This window comes from Ciona robusta, chromosome 7 (assembly GCF_009617815.1).
Source record: "Ciona robusta chromosome 7, ASM961781v2".
NCBI lineage: Eukaryota > Metazoa > Chordata > Ascidiacea > Phlebobranchia > Cionidae > Ciona > Ciona robusta.
In genome coordinates this window covers 4,244,956-4,259,251 of record NC_143241.1, presented here as the reverse complement: position 1 = coordinate 4,259,251, position 14,296 = coordinate 4,244,956, and the positions used below count along the sequence as shown (strand labels likewise).

General features: G+C 33.4%; 1 protein-coding gene across 2 annotated transcripts in view; it reads right to left on the bottom strand.

Moving 5' to 3' along the window:
• LOC149733953 (uncharacterized) overlaps window positions 1–14,296 on the bottom strand; it is a 55,190-nt gene that overhangs the window by 12,245 nt on the left and 28,649 nt on the right. For both annotated transcript variants that reach the window (XM_089880689.1, XM_089880690.1), the window contains exons 31-71: window positions 14,191–14,273; window positions 13,961–14,114; window positions 13,752–13,834; window positions 13,520–13,673; window positions 13,380–13,462; window positions 12,901–13,054; window positions 12,763–12,845; window positions 12,482–12,635; window positions 12,083–12,165; window positions 11,876–12,029; window positions 10,752–10,834; window positions 10,545–10,698; window positions 10,402–10,484; window positions 10,178–10,331; window positions 10,040–10,122; window positions 9,340–9,493; window positions 9,087–9,169; window positions 8,868–9,021; window positions 8,733–8,815; window positions 7,303–7,456; window positions 7,155–7,237; window positions 6,946–7,099; window positions 6,808–6,890; window positions 5,313–5,466; window positions 5,172–5,254; window positions 4,956–5,109; window positions 4,821–4,903; window positions 4,492–4,645; window positions 4,348–4,430; window positions 4,123–4,276; window positions 3,985–4,067; window positions 3,496–3,649; window positions 3,355–3,437; window positions 2,499–2,652; window positions 2,367–2,449; window positions 2,002–2,155; window positions 1,859–1,941; window positions 1,655–1,808; window positions 1,523–1,605; window positions 164–317; window positions 21–103 (exon numbers count right to left, since the gene is read on the bottom strand). In XM_089880689.1, coding sequence (XP_089736815.1) covers window positions 21–103; window positions 164–317; window positions 1,523–1,605; window positions 1,655–1,808; window positions 1,859–1,941; window positions 2,002–2,155; window positions 2,367–2,449; window positions 2,499–2,652; window positions 3,355–3,437; window positions 3,496–3,649; window positions 3,985–4,067; window positions 4,123–4,276; window positions 4,348–4,430; window positions 4,492–4,645; window positions 4,821–4,903; window positions 4,956–5,109; window positions 5,172–5,254; window positions 5,313–5,466; window positions 6,808–6,890; window positions 6,946–7,099; window positions 7,155–7,237; window positions 7,303–7,456; window positions 8,733–8,815; window positions 8,868–9,021; window positions 9,087–9,169; window positions 9,340–9,493; window positions 10,040–10,122; window positions 10,178–10,331; window positions 10,402–10,484; window positions 10,545–10,698; window positions 10,752–10,834; window positions 11,876–12,029; window positions 12,083–12,165; window positions 12,482–12,635; window positions 12,763–12,845; window positions 12,901–13,054; window positions 13,380–13,462; window positions 13,520–13,673; window positions 13,752–13,834; window positions 13,961–14,114; window positions 14,191–14,273 — 4,823 coding nt within the window. The remainder of the gene's footprint in view (window positions 1–20; window positions 104–163; window positions 318–1,522; window positions 1,606–1,654; window positions 1,809–1,858; window positions 1,942–2,001; window positions 2,156–2,366; window positions 2,450–2,498; window positions 2,653–3,354; window positions 3,438–3,495; window positions 3,650–3,984; window positions 4,068–4,122; window positions 4,277–4,347; window positions 4,431–4,491; window positions 4,646–4,820; window positions 4,904–4,955; window positions 5,110–5,171; window positions 5,255–5,312; window positions 5,467–6,807; window positions 6,891–6,945; window positions 7,100–7,154; window positions 7,238–7,302; window positions 7,457–8,732; window positions 8,816–8,867; window positions 9,022–9,086; window positions 9,170–9,339; window positions 9,494–10,039; window positions 10,123–10,177; window positions 10,332–10,401; window positions 10,485–10,544; window positions 10,699–10,751; window positions 10,835–11,875; window positions 12,030–12,082; window positions 12,166–12,481; window positions 12,636–12,762; window positions 12,846–12,900; window positions 13,055–13,379; window positions 13,463–13,519; window positions 13,674–13,751; window positions 13,835–13,960; window positions 14,115–14,190; window positions 14,274–14,296) is intronic.

The window sequence follows — 14,296 nt, the reverse complement described above, 5'->3', positions numbered from 1 at the left end:
GGTCAATGCATAAAACAAACCAAGTCCATAGCAATCCAATCCTCTATCTTGATCACCACCATCAGCTTCAATTCGCAAAGTTTCAAAGTTAGTTCCCACTTCACTGAAAAATACAAAGAGGTTTATACTTTGCTTAGATCAGAGCATAAGTAAACAAACTCACTCCAAATTCAACAAATTTAAGGCATATTTTCCAGCTGTGTTTAGTTTATCAGGAGCCTTTGTTCCTTCACTTAAACAACCTTTTGATTCCCAGATAGTTGAAAGACATTCCACACTGTGTGGTCCATTGTGAGAGTCACAAGTGTTTGGAAATGCTGCAAAGTTATTTTTAGAGACCGACCGATATCAATTTTTTTCACCGATACCGATACCAATATTTTTAGCTTTTACCGATACAGATATTTGACACTATAGCGAAACATATGAAATAATCAGTATTATTCAAAATTAATACCTGTATTCAAGATACTGAAAGTTATTATAGATAAAAAATGGTTGGTCATCACTTAGTCTGCATGTTCTTAATAGGTAACTCCAATTAGGTTGCTTTTGTACAAAATTATGATGCACGTGGACGTTAAACTACAACGCACCTAGATGTTGAACTACAACGCACATGAACGTTAAACTATGACGCACGTGGACGTTAAACTATGACGCACGTGGACGTTAAACTATGACGCACGTGGACGTTAAACTACAACGCACCTAGACGTTGAACTACAACGCACATGAACGTTAAACTATGACGCACGTGGACGTTAAATTACAACGCATGTAGACGTTGAACTATGACGCACGTGAACGTTAAACTATGAGACACATGGACGTTAAACTACAACGCACCTTAACGTTAAACTATGACGCATTTGGACGTTAAACTACAACACACGTGGACGTTAAACTTTGACGCACGTAAAGGTCAAACTACGACGCACGTAAAGGTCAAACTATCGACGAATGTAAAGGTCAAATTACAATGCACGTAGACGTTAAACTACGACGCACATGAAGGCTAAACTACGACACGCGTAAAGGTCAAATTACTACACGCGTAAAGGTCAAACTATGACGCACGCAAATGTTAAAATACGACGCACATAAAGGCTAAACTACGACGCACATAAAGGCTAAACTACGACGCACGTAAAGGTCAAGTAGGACTCGTCGCTTCGCATGAACGATTTATATATCGGTGCTGCTTTTTTACCGATACTTTATCGTAGAACGTAAATATCGGCGGATAATATCAGTGAACCGATATATCGGTCGACCTCCAGTTATTTCACATTAATTAGATTATACAAAAAAGTAACATTTTTAAAGAAATTTGATTTATTATTAAACAAAATGAAAAATAAAAGTAAGCCTAAAATAAAAGTGAAACACCACTTGAAACCATTAAACTTTGCCTTATTTGATTTTTTACAATGACCAAAACATTCACAAAACCGCCAATGTTGCAGGTAATCATTAAAGATAAATAAAATATATATATAATATTATTTTAAAATCTTACCAATGCCATAACAATTCAATTGATTATCAGCATTTCCACCATCAGCTGCTGATTTCACATCTTCCATGTTTGCTCTTACATTCCTGTGTTTAAACAGGTATAATTAAATGAAAAATTTCATATATAAATCACCGTAAATTCATGTTTTTCAAAGCATCTGCATCGGCACTTGTCAGATCACCAGGATATCTAAGACCCTTGTCCTTACAACCAACATCTTCCCAGATTGTGACGAGACAATCAATGGAGTGAGGTCCAATATACGTATCACAATTATCAGGATAAACTGAAATAAAATACATTAGCCAATAACAATTTTGTTAACTATGTACAAACCAATTCCATAACATTCCAATCCTCTATCTTTATCTCCACCATCAGCTTCAATTCGCGTAGTTTTAAAACTAATGCCAACATCACTGTAAAGATGGTAAATAAAATTGATACTATATACCAGTGATTAACTAACAAACACATACTCCAACGTAAGCAAATCCAGCGCTTCTTTTTCAGCTGTGTTTAGTTTAATTGGAGCATTTGTTCCTTCACTTAAACAACCATTTGATTCCCATATAGTTGTAAGGCATTCCACACTGTGTGGTCCGTTATGAGAACCACAACCATTTGGAAATGCTACAAAGTAAAACGGTTATTGAGTTACTGCAAATCGGAAATAAAATATTGTTTTAAAATTCTCATTACCATTTTACTAAAAAGGATACAAAATGAATAAAGAATTATCATACCAGTTGGATGCTTCCCAATAAAATAATAAATACAACATAGCCAATACTGAAGGTAATTATTTAACATAATATATCAAATATTATTATAAAAATCTTACTAATGCCATAACAATTCAATTGATTATCTGCATCTCCACTATCAGCTGCTGATTTCACACCTTCCATGTTTGCTCTTACATTTCTGTGATTAAATATTATAGGTAAACAAAACAGTTTAACCAAAAAATCACCTTAAATCCATGTTTTTCAAAGCATCAGCATCTGCACTTGTTAGATCACCAGGATATTTAAGACCTTGAACCTTGCAACCAACATCTTCCCAGATTGTGATGAGACAATCAATTGAGTGAGGTCCGTGATATGAATCACAATTTTCGGGATAAACTGAAATAAATCTGATTTTAAAATAAATCACATAAAAACATGCAATGAGTGTAGCTTTTCATCCTTCCTAGGAGCAAAGACAGTCGGTATAACACACGTGTTCTGTTTCATACATCTCGTTCCTGTTTCCGAATTATCACTATGTAACTTCGAAAGAAATTATCTTTTTAATTTTTTTTAATATAGGGTTGACAATTTAGAAAATTTATTAAGTGCCATTAAGGGTTTGGCCCAACAACACAGACACCCATTACAATTCCCAGGATAAACTAAAAAAAAACAATTGATATTAACTTGTATTAAATGAAAAAATGAATAGATTTTCACTGTCACAAATTTTAGGAATAAAAAGATAAAGAAAGTAAACTCATTAAAAAAACACAAAAATAGTTGCATACACAGCATCTCAAAAATAGGCACAAGATGCACGAAATAAAACATTCCATTTTATAATGGCTGTTGCCAGGCAATAAAATAATTTTTTCTAAGTTACCACCTATGTAAGGATTGTTTTGACTATTTGGACAGCCCAATTAAGGACCACTGGGTTGAGGAAATTGTCATTAAATGTCTTGCCACAGACCCTTACATTACTAGCAGCAATGATCCTTCAACTGCTAACCTTTAAAGAGCCCCGAACAACTATTTCTCAAAGCTAAGTTAACAAAAGTAATGAAACAATGTAGAAAAGAATGTACAAACCGAGTCCATAACATTCCAACCCTTTTTCTTTGTCACCACCGTTAGCTTGTATTTGTATGGTTTCAAAATTGATTCCAACATCACTGTAAGACCAAAATAAACATTATACTGTACACCAAGACAGAGCAAATACAAACTTACTCTAAATTAAGTAAATCCAAAGCTTCTTTCTCAGCAGAGTCTAGTTTAACTGGAGCTTTGGTTCCTTCACTCAAACAACCTTTTGATTCCCAGATGGTTGTAAGGCATTCAACACTGTGTGGTCCATCATGAGAAGCACAATTATTGGGAAACACTACATTGTAATAAAGATGTGTAAATTAGAGTATTTACACTGGTAACAAAGAACTGTAATTATATTGCAACTAAATCAAGTTGAGACTGAGGTTTAGAAATGTTTGAAATTGTGGAAAATTTGTGTCAATAATAACAAAATAACAACATAACTATTTTTATTTATCTTTCTAAAAAATGAAACAGATCATTTTATTGAAACAACGAATAAATGAAAATCACGAAAATAAAAATCGTACACATAGGGACAGCAATAATTCGAAGGTAAATTATAACATCAGTACCACTAAAGGAACAAAACGTTTCAATAACAAAGCATTGCAAAAGAAAATTTACCTGTTCCATAACAATCCAATTGATTATTTGTATTCCCAGCTTCAGCTGCTGATTTCACACCTTCCATGTTTGATCTTACATCGCTGTATTTGAACACCAAAATGTATATAATGATGATAGTAAGATCATTAAAAATACCTTAAACTAAGGATTTTTAAAGCATCGACATCTGCAATTGTTAGAACGCCGGGATATCTAAGACCTTCGACTTTGCAACCAACCTCATTCCAGATTGTAGTAAGACAACCAATAGAGTGGGGTCCGTTATATGAATTACAATTGTCAGGATAAACTGAAATGAGAAAAAAATGAATTACAGCGTGAGTAAAACTGACCAACAAAAACATAAAACAGAATTCAAACCAAGTCCATAACATTCCAATCCTTTATCTTTATCACCACCATCAGCTTCAATTTGCAAAGTTTCAAAATTATGTCCAACATCACTGTACAAAATAATAAAAGAGGAATAAAATAAACGCAAGTGATAAACTAAAACAGTCTCACTCTAAATTAAGCAAGCCCAATGCTTCCTTTTCAGCTGTGTTTAGTTTAACTGGAGCTTTTGTTCCTTCACTCAAACAACCTTTTGATTCCCAGATAGTTGTAAGACATTCCACACTGTGTGGTCCATTGTGAGAGTCACAAGTATTGGGAATTGCTACAAATAAAATATTTAATCAGTTATAAAAAAAAAATGACATGAATGTAAACATCAGAAAAGGTTCGGCCTAAACTTTTGGCTCGACACCCCACTTGCCAAATATAAAGTAAAACTCTACAATGCAAATAACAATATTTAAGTATTGTTTATCGACCATACATTTAAATTTTACCAATGCCATAACAGTTTAATTGTTGATCTGCATTTCCACCATCAGCTTCTGATTTTACACTTTCCATGTTTGCTTTTACATTTCTGTGTTTGAACAGGTATCGGTAAATAAAAGTAGCCATCTCATAAATATTACCTTAAATTCATGTTTTTCAAATTGTTTGCGTCTGTATTTGTTAGAACTCCAGGATATCTAAGACCCTTGATCTTGCAACCCACTTCTTCCCAGATTGTGATGAGACAATTAATGGAGTGAGGTCCATGATATGAATCACAATTCTCAGAATAAACTGAAATAAAACCCACATTATACCAATCACATACATGTTGCTCTGGTTAATAATGTACAAACCAATTCCATAACATTCCAACCCTTTATCTTTATCACCACCATCAGCTTCCATTCGAGTATTTTCAAAATTAATTCCAACATTACTGTAGGACACAAATGAAGTTTATACTGCAAACTGAGACAGAGCAAATACAAACTTACTCTAAATTAAGCAAATCCAAAGCTTCCTTCTCAACTGAGTCTAGTTTAACTGGAGCTTTGGTTCCTTCACTTAAACAACCTTTTGATTCCCAGATAGTAGTAAGGCATTCAACACTGTGTGGCCCATCATGCGAAGCACAATTATCCGGAAATACTACATTGTAATAAAGATATGCCAATTAAAAATAGAACAAAACTCAAACTTTGCTTTATATTTTACAAAAAAAACAAGTAAAAATACAGTCTGCTAAAGAAATAAGTAAGCATTTTTCTTCCAGCGTTATAAGGTAATATAGATCTAATGTTTTATTAAGTAATTTCAAAAATATAGGGGTATCATTATAAACAATGATTTTAATTCTTTTTTTTTTCTAAATCTCTGTGTATTCTTTTTATTCATCTCCTTGAAAGCGATAAAGATAAGTAGTGATTTAGAGATTTTTTTACACGCAACAATGGGACTTTGTATATAATAAAAGTATACATGAAAAATATACTACAAAATTTTTAACTTTAATCAAATTATTTATCTTGAACTTTTGATAAGCGGGTTCGTGAAAACTAAATATGAATCAGCGAAATTTGGAAGCTTTTTTTCTGTTCGGCAAATAAAAGCTGCCCGAAAAATAAGTATTTCCTCAGCTGATGCCAAAAGATGGGATTGGCAGAATTACGCAACGCCTTTGGTTTAAGCAACTTCTCGATTTTATACTGTAATGAAAAACAAAGCTATTGTTGTTCTATGTCTGTTTGTGCTATTGCCAGTAACTTTTTGCTTCATTTTCTGCTTCATTCTAAACACCGAATATTGTTATTTTTCTTCGAATGAATTTGATATACAAATTACGGTGGTTGGTGACTGAAGGTATAAAGAGAAAGCGAGTTTAGTAGTTTGCCCGCTGTTGTTATTATTATCTCAATTCTGAAGCTTTGCGACCAATTTTTGAAAGCTCCTACGATGAAAAATAATAAGCTAAATATGCACACTGCTTTTATTATTTACATTGTGCTTCCGACAACATCATGTGAGACAGAGCGTTCATTCAGTATCCTGCGTCAAATCAAAGCTTATTTGCACTCAACGCAGAGCCAGCAGAGGCTTAACAACCTTTAAATATTCATTCCAAAACTGCTAAGCAATGGACATAAACAGCATTGAATGTAATGTATGTAAGCATTGTTAATGAATTCATTGGTTAAACGCTTGCCAAACGGGTTTGGTTCTAAAATTATTTATTTGACTGTAGTTCTTTGTGTTTATATTATCATTTGTCCAATTTGTATTATTTTTTCCTACTGTTTTTACTATTTTTGTTAAAAAACTGTATCTTTGAAAAGTTCATTTCGATCCACCATGCTAGACAAAATTTTCGCAGCCGTTTGCAAGTGTTTTGCCACCCAAAAAAATATGGATTTCTTTATAAAATCGACACCTATTGTACCACTAATGAAATTCAAACTGTTTCAAAAACAAAATTTTAAAATAAAAATGTACCTGTTCCGTAACAATTTAACTGGTTATTAGTATTCCCAGCTTCAGCTGCTGATTTCACACCTTCCATGTTTGATCTTACATCTCTGTATTTAAAAAGCAAAATGTATGTAATGATGACAGTAAGATCGTTAAAAATACCTTAAACTAAGGATTTTTAAAGCATCGACATCTGCACTTGTTAGGACGCCAGGATATCTAAGACCTTCGACTTTGCAACCAACCTCATTCCAGATTGTGGTAAGACAGCCAATAGAGTGAGGTCCATGATATGAGTCACAATTTTTAGGATAATCTTAAATGAAATGCAGCATAATTTAACCGACAAAAACACGAGGCAGAATACAAACCAATTCCATAACATTCCAATCCTTTATCTTTATCACCACCATCAGCTTCAATTTGCAAAGTTTCAAAATGATGTCCTACATCACTGTACAAAATAACAAAACAAGTTAAAAATAGATATGCAAGGGATAAAAACTAAAATGTACTTACTCTAAATTAAGCAAGCCTAATGCTTCTTTTTCAGCGGTGTTTAGTTTATCTGGAGCTTTTGTTCCTTCACTCAAACAACCTTTTGATTCCCAGATAGTTGTAAGACATTCTACACTGTGTGGTCCATTGTGAGAGTCACAAGTATTGGGAATTGCTACAAATTAAATATTTAATTGGTTATAAAAAAGAAAAGGCAATGATATGAATGTAAACATCAGAAAAGGTTTGGCCTAAACTTTTGGTCCAACACCCCACTTACCAAGTACACAGTAAAATTCAACAATGCAAATGCAGTAAAATTCAACAATGCAAATAACTATATTTAAGTTAGGGATATGCTGAAGTTGTAAAAGCTCGGATTTGCCAAGTTTCGAGCTTCAACAGAAAGCTTGGCACCAGCCGGCATAAGAGAGAAAGGCGTACGAGAATGCGTTCTTATTCAGTCGAAAAGCATCGCTACATTAATTTTGCTTACATACAATCTGTAGTCTGTGTATAATTTTTGTTTCTAATGATTAGTTTAAATGCAGGTAAATCGCGATTATGGGAATTTTGTTTGATGCAAATATAAGAGCGAGAAACGGCGCTATCAGCAAATTGTAACCAACAGAGATTGTAATATGATATTACAAAATATTATCTTGGTCAAGCTTGGGCAAAAGCCAAAAAACATTGTTTGTTGGCACCGCACGAAAACCAGAGTTTCATTACGTCACTTTCCACAAGAATAAATTCACAACAATTGCTTCGTTTGTTAGGTGTGGAATGTATGCTAACACATTTGCTTTCTTTATTTTCTACGCCGGCCGAAGTGTAAAAATGTGACGCTCATACACAAGGTTTCGATCCCGTAGATGGTCAGGCAGTGGGCACGTTCCTTCCGATTCTTATATTATAAAAAGTCTTAATCCATAGTTATGTTGTAATAGAACAAGTGATGTAACGATTGAATAAAAAACGTTCCAAATTCTAGCGAAAGAATGTAATATTGAAAGCAAAACGTGTTGGTTGCAGCAGTTTATATTATTTAATTATAAAAAAGTTTATAAGTTTGTGTTTTCTATTTAAAATCAGAGACAGAAACATTGGGCGCTCATGTAATTCGACACCGGCTGTAATTGGGGCAATTTTGCTGACATTGCGATTTAATACTTGCGAGAAAGCAAATTCACAACGAACGAAAAATAATTAAAAAGAAAGCTACACTGACTATTTTCCTTATCTTTTACTGGCTTTGCTTTTTTTTATTTTTATTATTTTCTCGCGTGCAACATTATAGCAATAGCATAAGGCTCGGTGCTCAGCCCAGATTTAAGCCGAGTGCCGAGCGTCAAAAAAGGAGACCCTTGGGCACAAGCTTTTGAGTTCGGGCTCGGCTCGGCACATCCTTAATTAAAGTATTGTTTATCAACCATACATTTAAATTTTACCAATGCCATAACAGTTTAATTGTTGATCTGCATTCCCACCATCAGCTTCTGATTTTACACTTTCCATGTTTGCTTTTACATTTCTGTGTTTGAACAGGTGTCGGTAAATAAAAGTAGCCATCTCATAAATATTACCTTAAATTCGTGTTTTTCAAAGTGTTTGCGTCTGCATTTGTTAGATCACCAGGATATCTAAGACCCTTGAACTTGCAACCCACTTCATCCCAGATTGTGATGAGACAATTAATAGAGTGAGGTCCATGATATGAACCACAATGCTCAGGATAAACTGAAATAAAAGTACAATAGTAGGCAAAAAAGTACCAATAGCAATGTTGTTCAAAATGTACAAACCAATTCCATAACATTCCAATCCTTTATTTTTGTCACCACCATCAGCTTCATTTCGAGTATTTTCAAAATTAATTCCAACATTACTGAAACACATAAAGCAGTTTATATTGTACTCTGTACACCAGAAGAATGTAGCTGCATCACATTTTATCTTTTAGTTAAACACTACAAACTGTACATTTTGGGATTTATTCATGTATTACACTTTTTTTTCAAATATTTATTTACCAAGACAGAGCAAATACAGACTTACTCTAAATTAAGCAAATCCAAAGCTCCTCTCTCAGCCGAGTCTAGTTTAACTGGAGCTTTTGTTCCTAAACTTAAACAACCTTTTGATTCCCAGATAGTAGTAAGGCATTCAACACTGTGTGGTCCATCATGTGAAGCACAATTATCCGGGAATACTACATTGTAATAAAGATGATAAGTAAATTAGAAATTAGTAAAACAAAACCAGGTCTCTGTTTTATATTTTACAAAATAAAAAAGGAAAAGTACAGTATACTCAATAAAAATGTAAGCATTTTCCACCAGGATTGCAAGTTAATATGGATCCAACATTTTAATTATACAAGTATTTTAAAAAGCCAATAACCATATTTGATTTGTCATTCTCAAATATATTTATGTCCCAGTGTTCTCAGTGCTCTAATATTGAACATCATGGAACTAACAATGGTAACAAACAACAATAGTTATATTGCACCTTAATTAAGTTTAGATTAAGATTTGAAAAGGTTTAATATTCTAAAACTTCTGACATTAAAAAATAACAATATAATCTCCTTGAAAACAATAAAGATATAATATCGAATCAAAAAAAGAAGCGAAACAACGTCAATACAAAAAGTTATAAACATTGTGACAGCAATCATTTGGAGGTAAATTAAAACATTAATACCGCTAATTCAAACACTTCAAAAACAAAATAATTGAAATAGAAAATTCACCTGTTCCATAACAATTCAGCTGATGATTATCATTTCCATTATCAGCTGCTGATTTCACACCTTCCATGTTTGATCTTACATCTCTGTATTTGAAGAGCAAAATGTATATAATGATGACAGTAAGATCGTTAAAAATACCTTAAACTAAGGATTTTTAAAGCATCGACATCTGCACTTGTTAGGATGCCAGGATATCTAAGACCTTCGACTTTGCAACCAACCTCATTCCAGATTGTGGTAAGACAACCAACTGTGTGGGGTCCGTTATATGAATTACAATTGTCAGGATAAACTGAAATAAGAAAAAAATGTATTACAGTGTAAGTAAACTGACCAACAAAAACATAAAACAGAATTCAAACCAAGTCCATAACATTCCAATCCTTTATCTTTATCACCACCATCAGCTTCAATTCGCAAAGTTTCAAAATTATGTCCAACATCACTGTACAAAATAACAAACAATTTTAAAATATACGACAGTGATAAACTAAAATGGTCTCACTCTAAATTAAGCAAGTCCAATGCTTCTTTTTCAGCTGAGTTTAGTTTATCTGGAGCCTTTGTTCCTTCACTCAAACAACCTTTTGAATCCCAGATAGTTGTAAGACATTCCACACTGTGTGGTCCATTGTGAGAGTCACATGTCTTAGGAATTGCTACAAATTAAAAGGTTAAGAAAAATTTTGACATGAAACATAGGAAATCTTACCAATGCCATAACAGTTTAATTGTTGATCTGCATTCCCACCATCAGCTTCCGATTTTACACCTTCCATGTTTGCTCTCACATCTCTGTGTTTGAACAGTTATAGTTTAAGGATAGGCCGAGATATAAACTATTAGGATTTGGCGAATCCGAATGTCTACGGTCCAATATTTGATCGAATCCGAATATTCGGTGACGTTATTTAACCTAGTTCACAGTGGTGAAACAAATGAATGTGTATACCCATTGCATATTCATTTCGTTTCTATTGGTAACGTTCTATCGTAGCAATATCTGCGCGCCGAGAAATTAATTTAAAATCTGTCAATCAACGACCGAGTGCCGATAAAAGGCGACGCACCGCTATTAGCCACATGACATCAAGGGTTAACTAGATTTTTACACTTTCCTATAGAAACCAGAATTACAAAGTTGGCAGATTAAAACGTTGTATTGACGAGTAGTGTCTCGTCAAGAATACGGTCGAATTTAATTTACATTTCCTTCGATAACTATAGCCAGGAAAGTAAATGTGCAAATCATGATATTTTCGTTTTTATAAATTTTTTAATCGAAAACATGAAAAAGCTAAGCTTCTTCGAGTGCGGCAATTAGGTAATAGCAGGAGCACAAGCGCTATTGACGTCATTAAGAAAAAAAGACACACGGAAACACATTAGGTTTTAGTCCGAAGGCGCTGCTAATTAAAATTGCACAAACACGTGGTTTCAGATCAAACGAACACGTGGTTCACGATCAGAGAAGGCCGCACAAGATGGGAGTTTCGTGAATTGCAGTGTTGCAGAATGTTGAAATCGGAAACACTGTCCACTCGGTTATTCGCAAGCGCTGGGATTTCTTACTATCCTAGAGTTATTTCCTAACGAACGAACTGGGTTAGGTTATAATATAAACGACAATGTGAATCCGCATAATATTTTAACACAATGAATAGTGCGAGCGTGGCAATTTGAGCGAAACAGGAAGTATTCGGATTAGACCACGCATATTCAGATTCGGTCGAATATCTAAATATGCATTGAACAACACCGAGTATTCAGATTCGATTCGGCCCATTCCTATTGTAAATATAGATTCATAAAAAATATTTAGCTCATAAATACCACCTTAAATTCATGTTTTTCAAAGTGTTTGCGTCTGCATTTGTTAGAACTCCAGGATATCTAAGACCCTTGATCTTGCAACCCACTTCTTCCCAGATTGTGATGAGACAATTAATGGAGTGAGGTCCGTTATATGAGTTACAACTTTCAGGAAAATCTGAAAAAAATTTATGCTGATTTGTAACACCACCAATAAATCAATGTACAAACCAATTCCATAGCATTTCAATCCTTTATCTTTATCACCACCATCTGCTCCAATTCGCAAAGTTTCAAAATTATTTCCAACATCACTGTAAAAAAAACAAAAAAAAGATTGAATTAAATACTGAAATGTAAACCAGTAATTAGCTATAACAAACTCACTTTAAACCACTATAAATGAATCTTAATGACCTCATAGTAAAAGTTCACGTTGTCCCACGAAAAAAAATCGACGCCTACGCTTTAAACTACTATAAAAAGTATAAATACATAAATAATTACTGATGTGCAAACTTTAACTGTAAATTTATTAAAGATTTTTTAGAAATCTGAAGCAGTAATTAACCTCTTTAGCTATTGCAATTTAACAACGAGGCTTACAATGAAACTATACAAAAAACTTACATTAAATTTAACAAATCTAAAGATTGTTTTTCACTTGGTGTTAGTTTAACTGGAGCTTTCGCTCCTTCACCCAAACAACCTTTTGATTCCCATATGGTGGTAAGGCACTCCACACTGTGTGGTCCATAAAACCCGTCACAATTTTCAGGAAACACTGGAAAAGAGAATTGTAAACTATTTTTTTAAACTACCCAAAAGTTATATATATATATATATATCAACTTTAAAGCTACATAATAAATCCCAAAAGAATATTGCGCTTAATAAGATTATGTTGTTACCAATTCCATAGCAATTTAATCGCTGATCATCATTTCCATTATCAGCTGCTGACTTCACACCTTCCATATTTTCTTTTAAAGCTCTAAATTTAAGTATTTGTTTTGTCTGTGATATATTTTTTTTGGGTGTTAACTCACGTTAAATCCATATTTTTCAAATTATCGGCATCTGTAATTGCAAGATTGTTTGGATATCTAAAACCATTGACATCGCAACCCGCTTCTTTCCAGATTGTTATGAGACAATCAATAGAATGAGGTCCGTTGAACGTTTCACAGTTTTCAGGAAAAACTTAAAACATGAAAGTTGTGTTTGAAAAAGTTACAACAGGAAAACATAACTGTTATTAGGGATATTCTGCAGTTGTTAAAGCTCTGGCATGCCAATCGCAGGTGCATGCAAGCTGTTCAGCATTATTTTCCTGTAGCCATTGACTTCAAGTTAGGAAGTATAATCAACTAATATTATTATGAAAATCAGAGACGCAAACATTGGGAGATCAAGTATTCTCCTTTACTTTTCAAAGAGCAAATTCACAACGAACGAAAAAAGTTATCTGATACGCCCATAAATTAACAATCAACATACAATAAAAACAAGACTATTTAGTATTTACCTCCCCCATAACATTCTTCTCCCTTGATAACATTTCCTCCATCAGCTTCACTTTTTATTGTTTCTATGTGATCAACTACTTCACTGTTGCAAAGAATAATATTCATATAATTTGTTTAAAACATGAAATGGTGAACTTACTCAACATTCATTAAGTTGAATGCTTTTATGTCAGCTTTGTTTAGTTTATCTGGAGCCTTTGATCCTTCACTTAAACAACCTTTTGATTCCCAGATAGTTGTGAGACAATAAAGACTATGTGGCCCATAGTATGTTTCACAATTTTCGGGAAAAACTGATAAAAAACTTAGTTTTTATTTTTTGCATTAACCTTACAAATCATCACAAAAGTTTGCAAACAAAACTTATTTACCTAATCCATAACAGCTCATCTGATTATCATCACTTCCCCCATCAGCTGATGACTTTATTTCCTCCATGTCTTCTCTTACAGACCTTTGCACAAATGTTTTAACATTAACAAAAAGTCACACTCATTGTAAATCACAAATCTATTGTGACTAACATTACTATTTAAGAAAGATATAGAATGACGCCATTTAATATAGTATATAGCTTTACCGCAAATCTGTATTTTTCACAGCATTATAAGCTGTAGATGAAAGATCACCAGGATATCTTTGACCTTTGACTTTGCAATCCACTTCTTCCCAGATTGTTATGAGACAATCAATAGAATGAGGTCCGCGATATGAATCACAATTCTCGGGATAAACTAAAAAATACAAACATAATCTCTTTTAAAACTAGTTTTAATTGAAAATTAGCAAGTAAAAAAAAACAAAACAAACCAATTCCATAACATTCCAATACTTTATCTGCATCGCCACCATCAGCTTCAGTTCGAACTGTTTCAAAATTAACTTCAACTGTCCTATAATTAAAATTTAAATCACA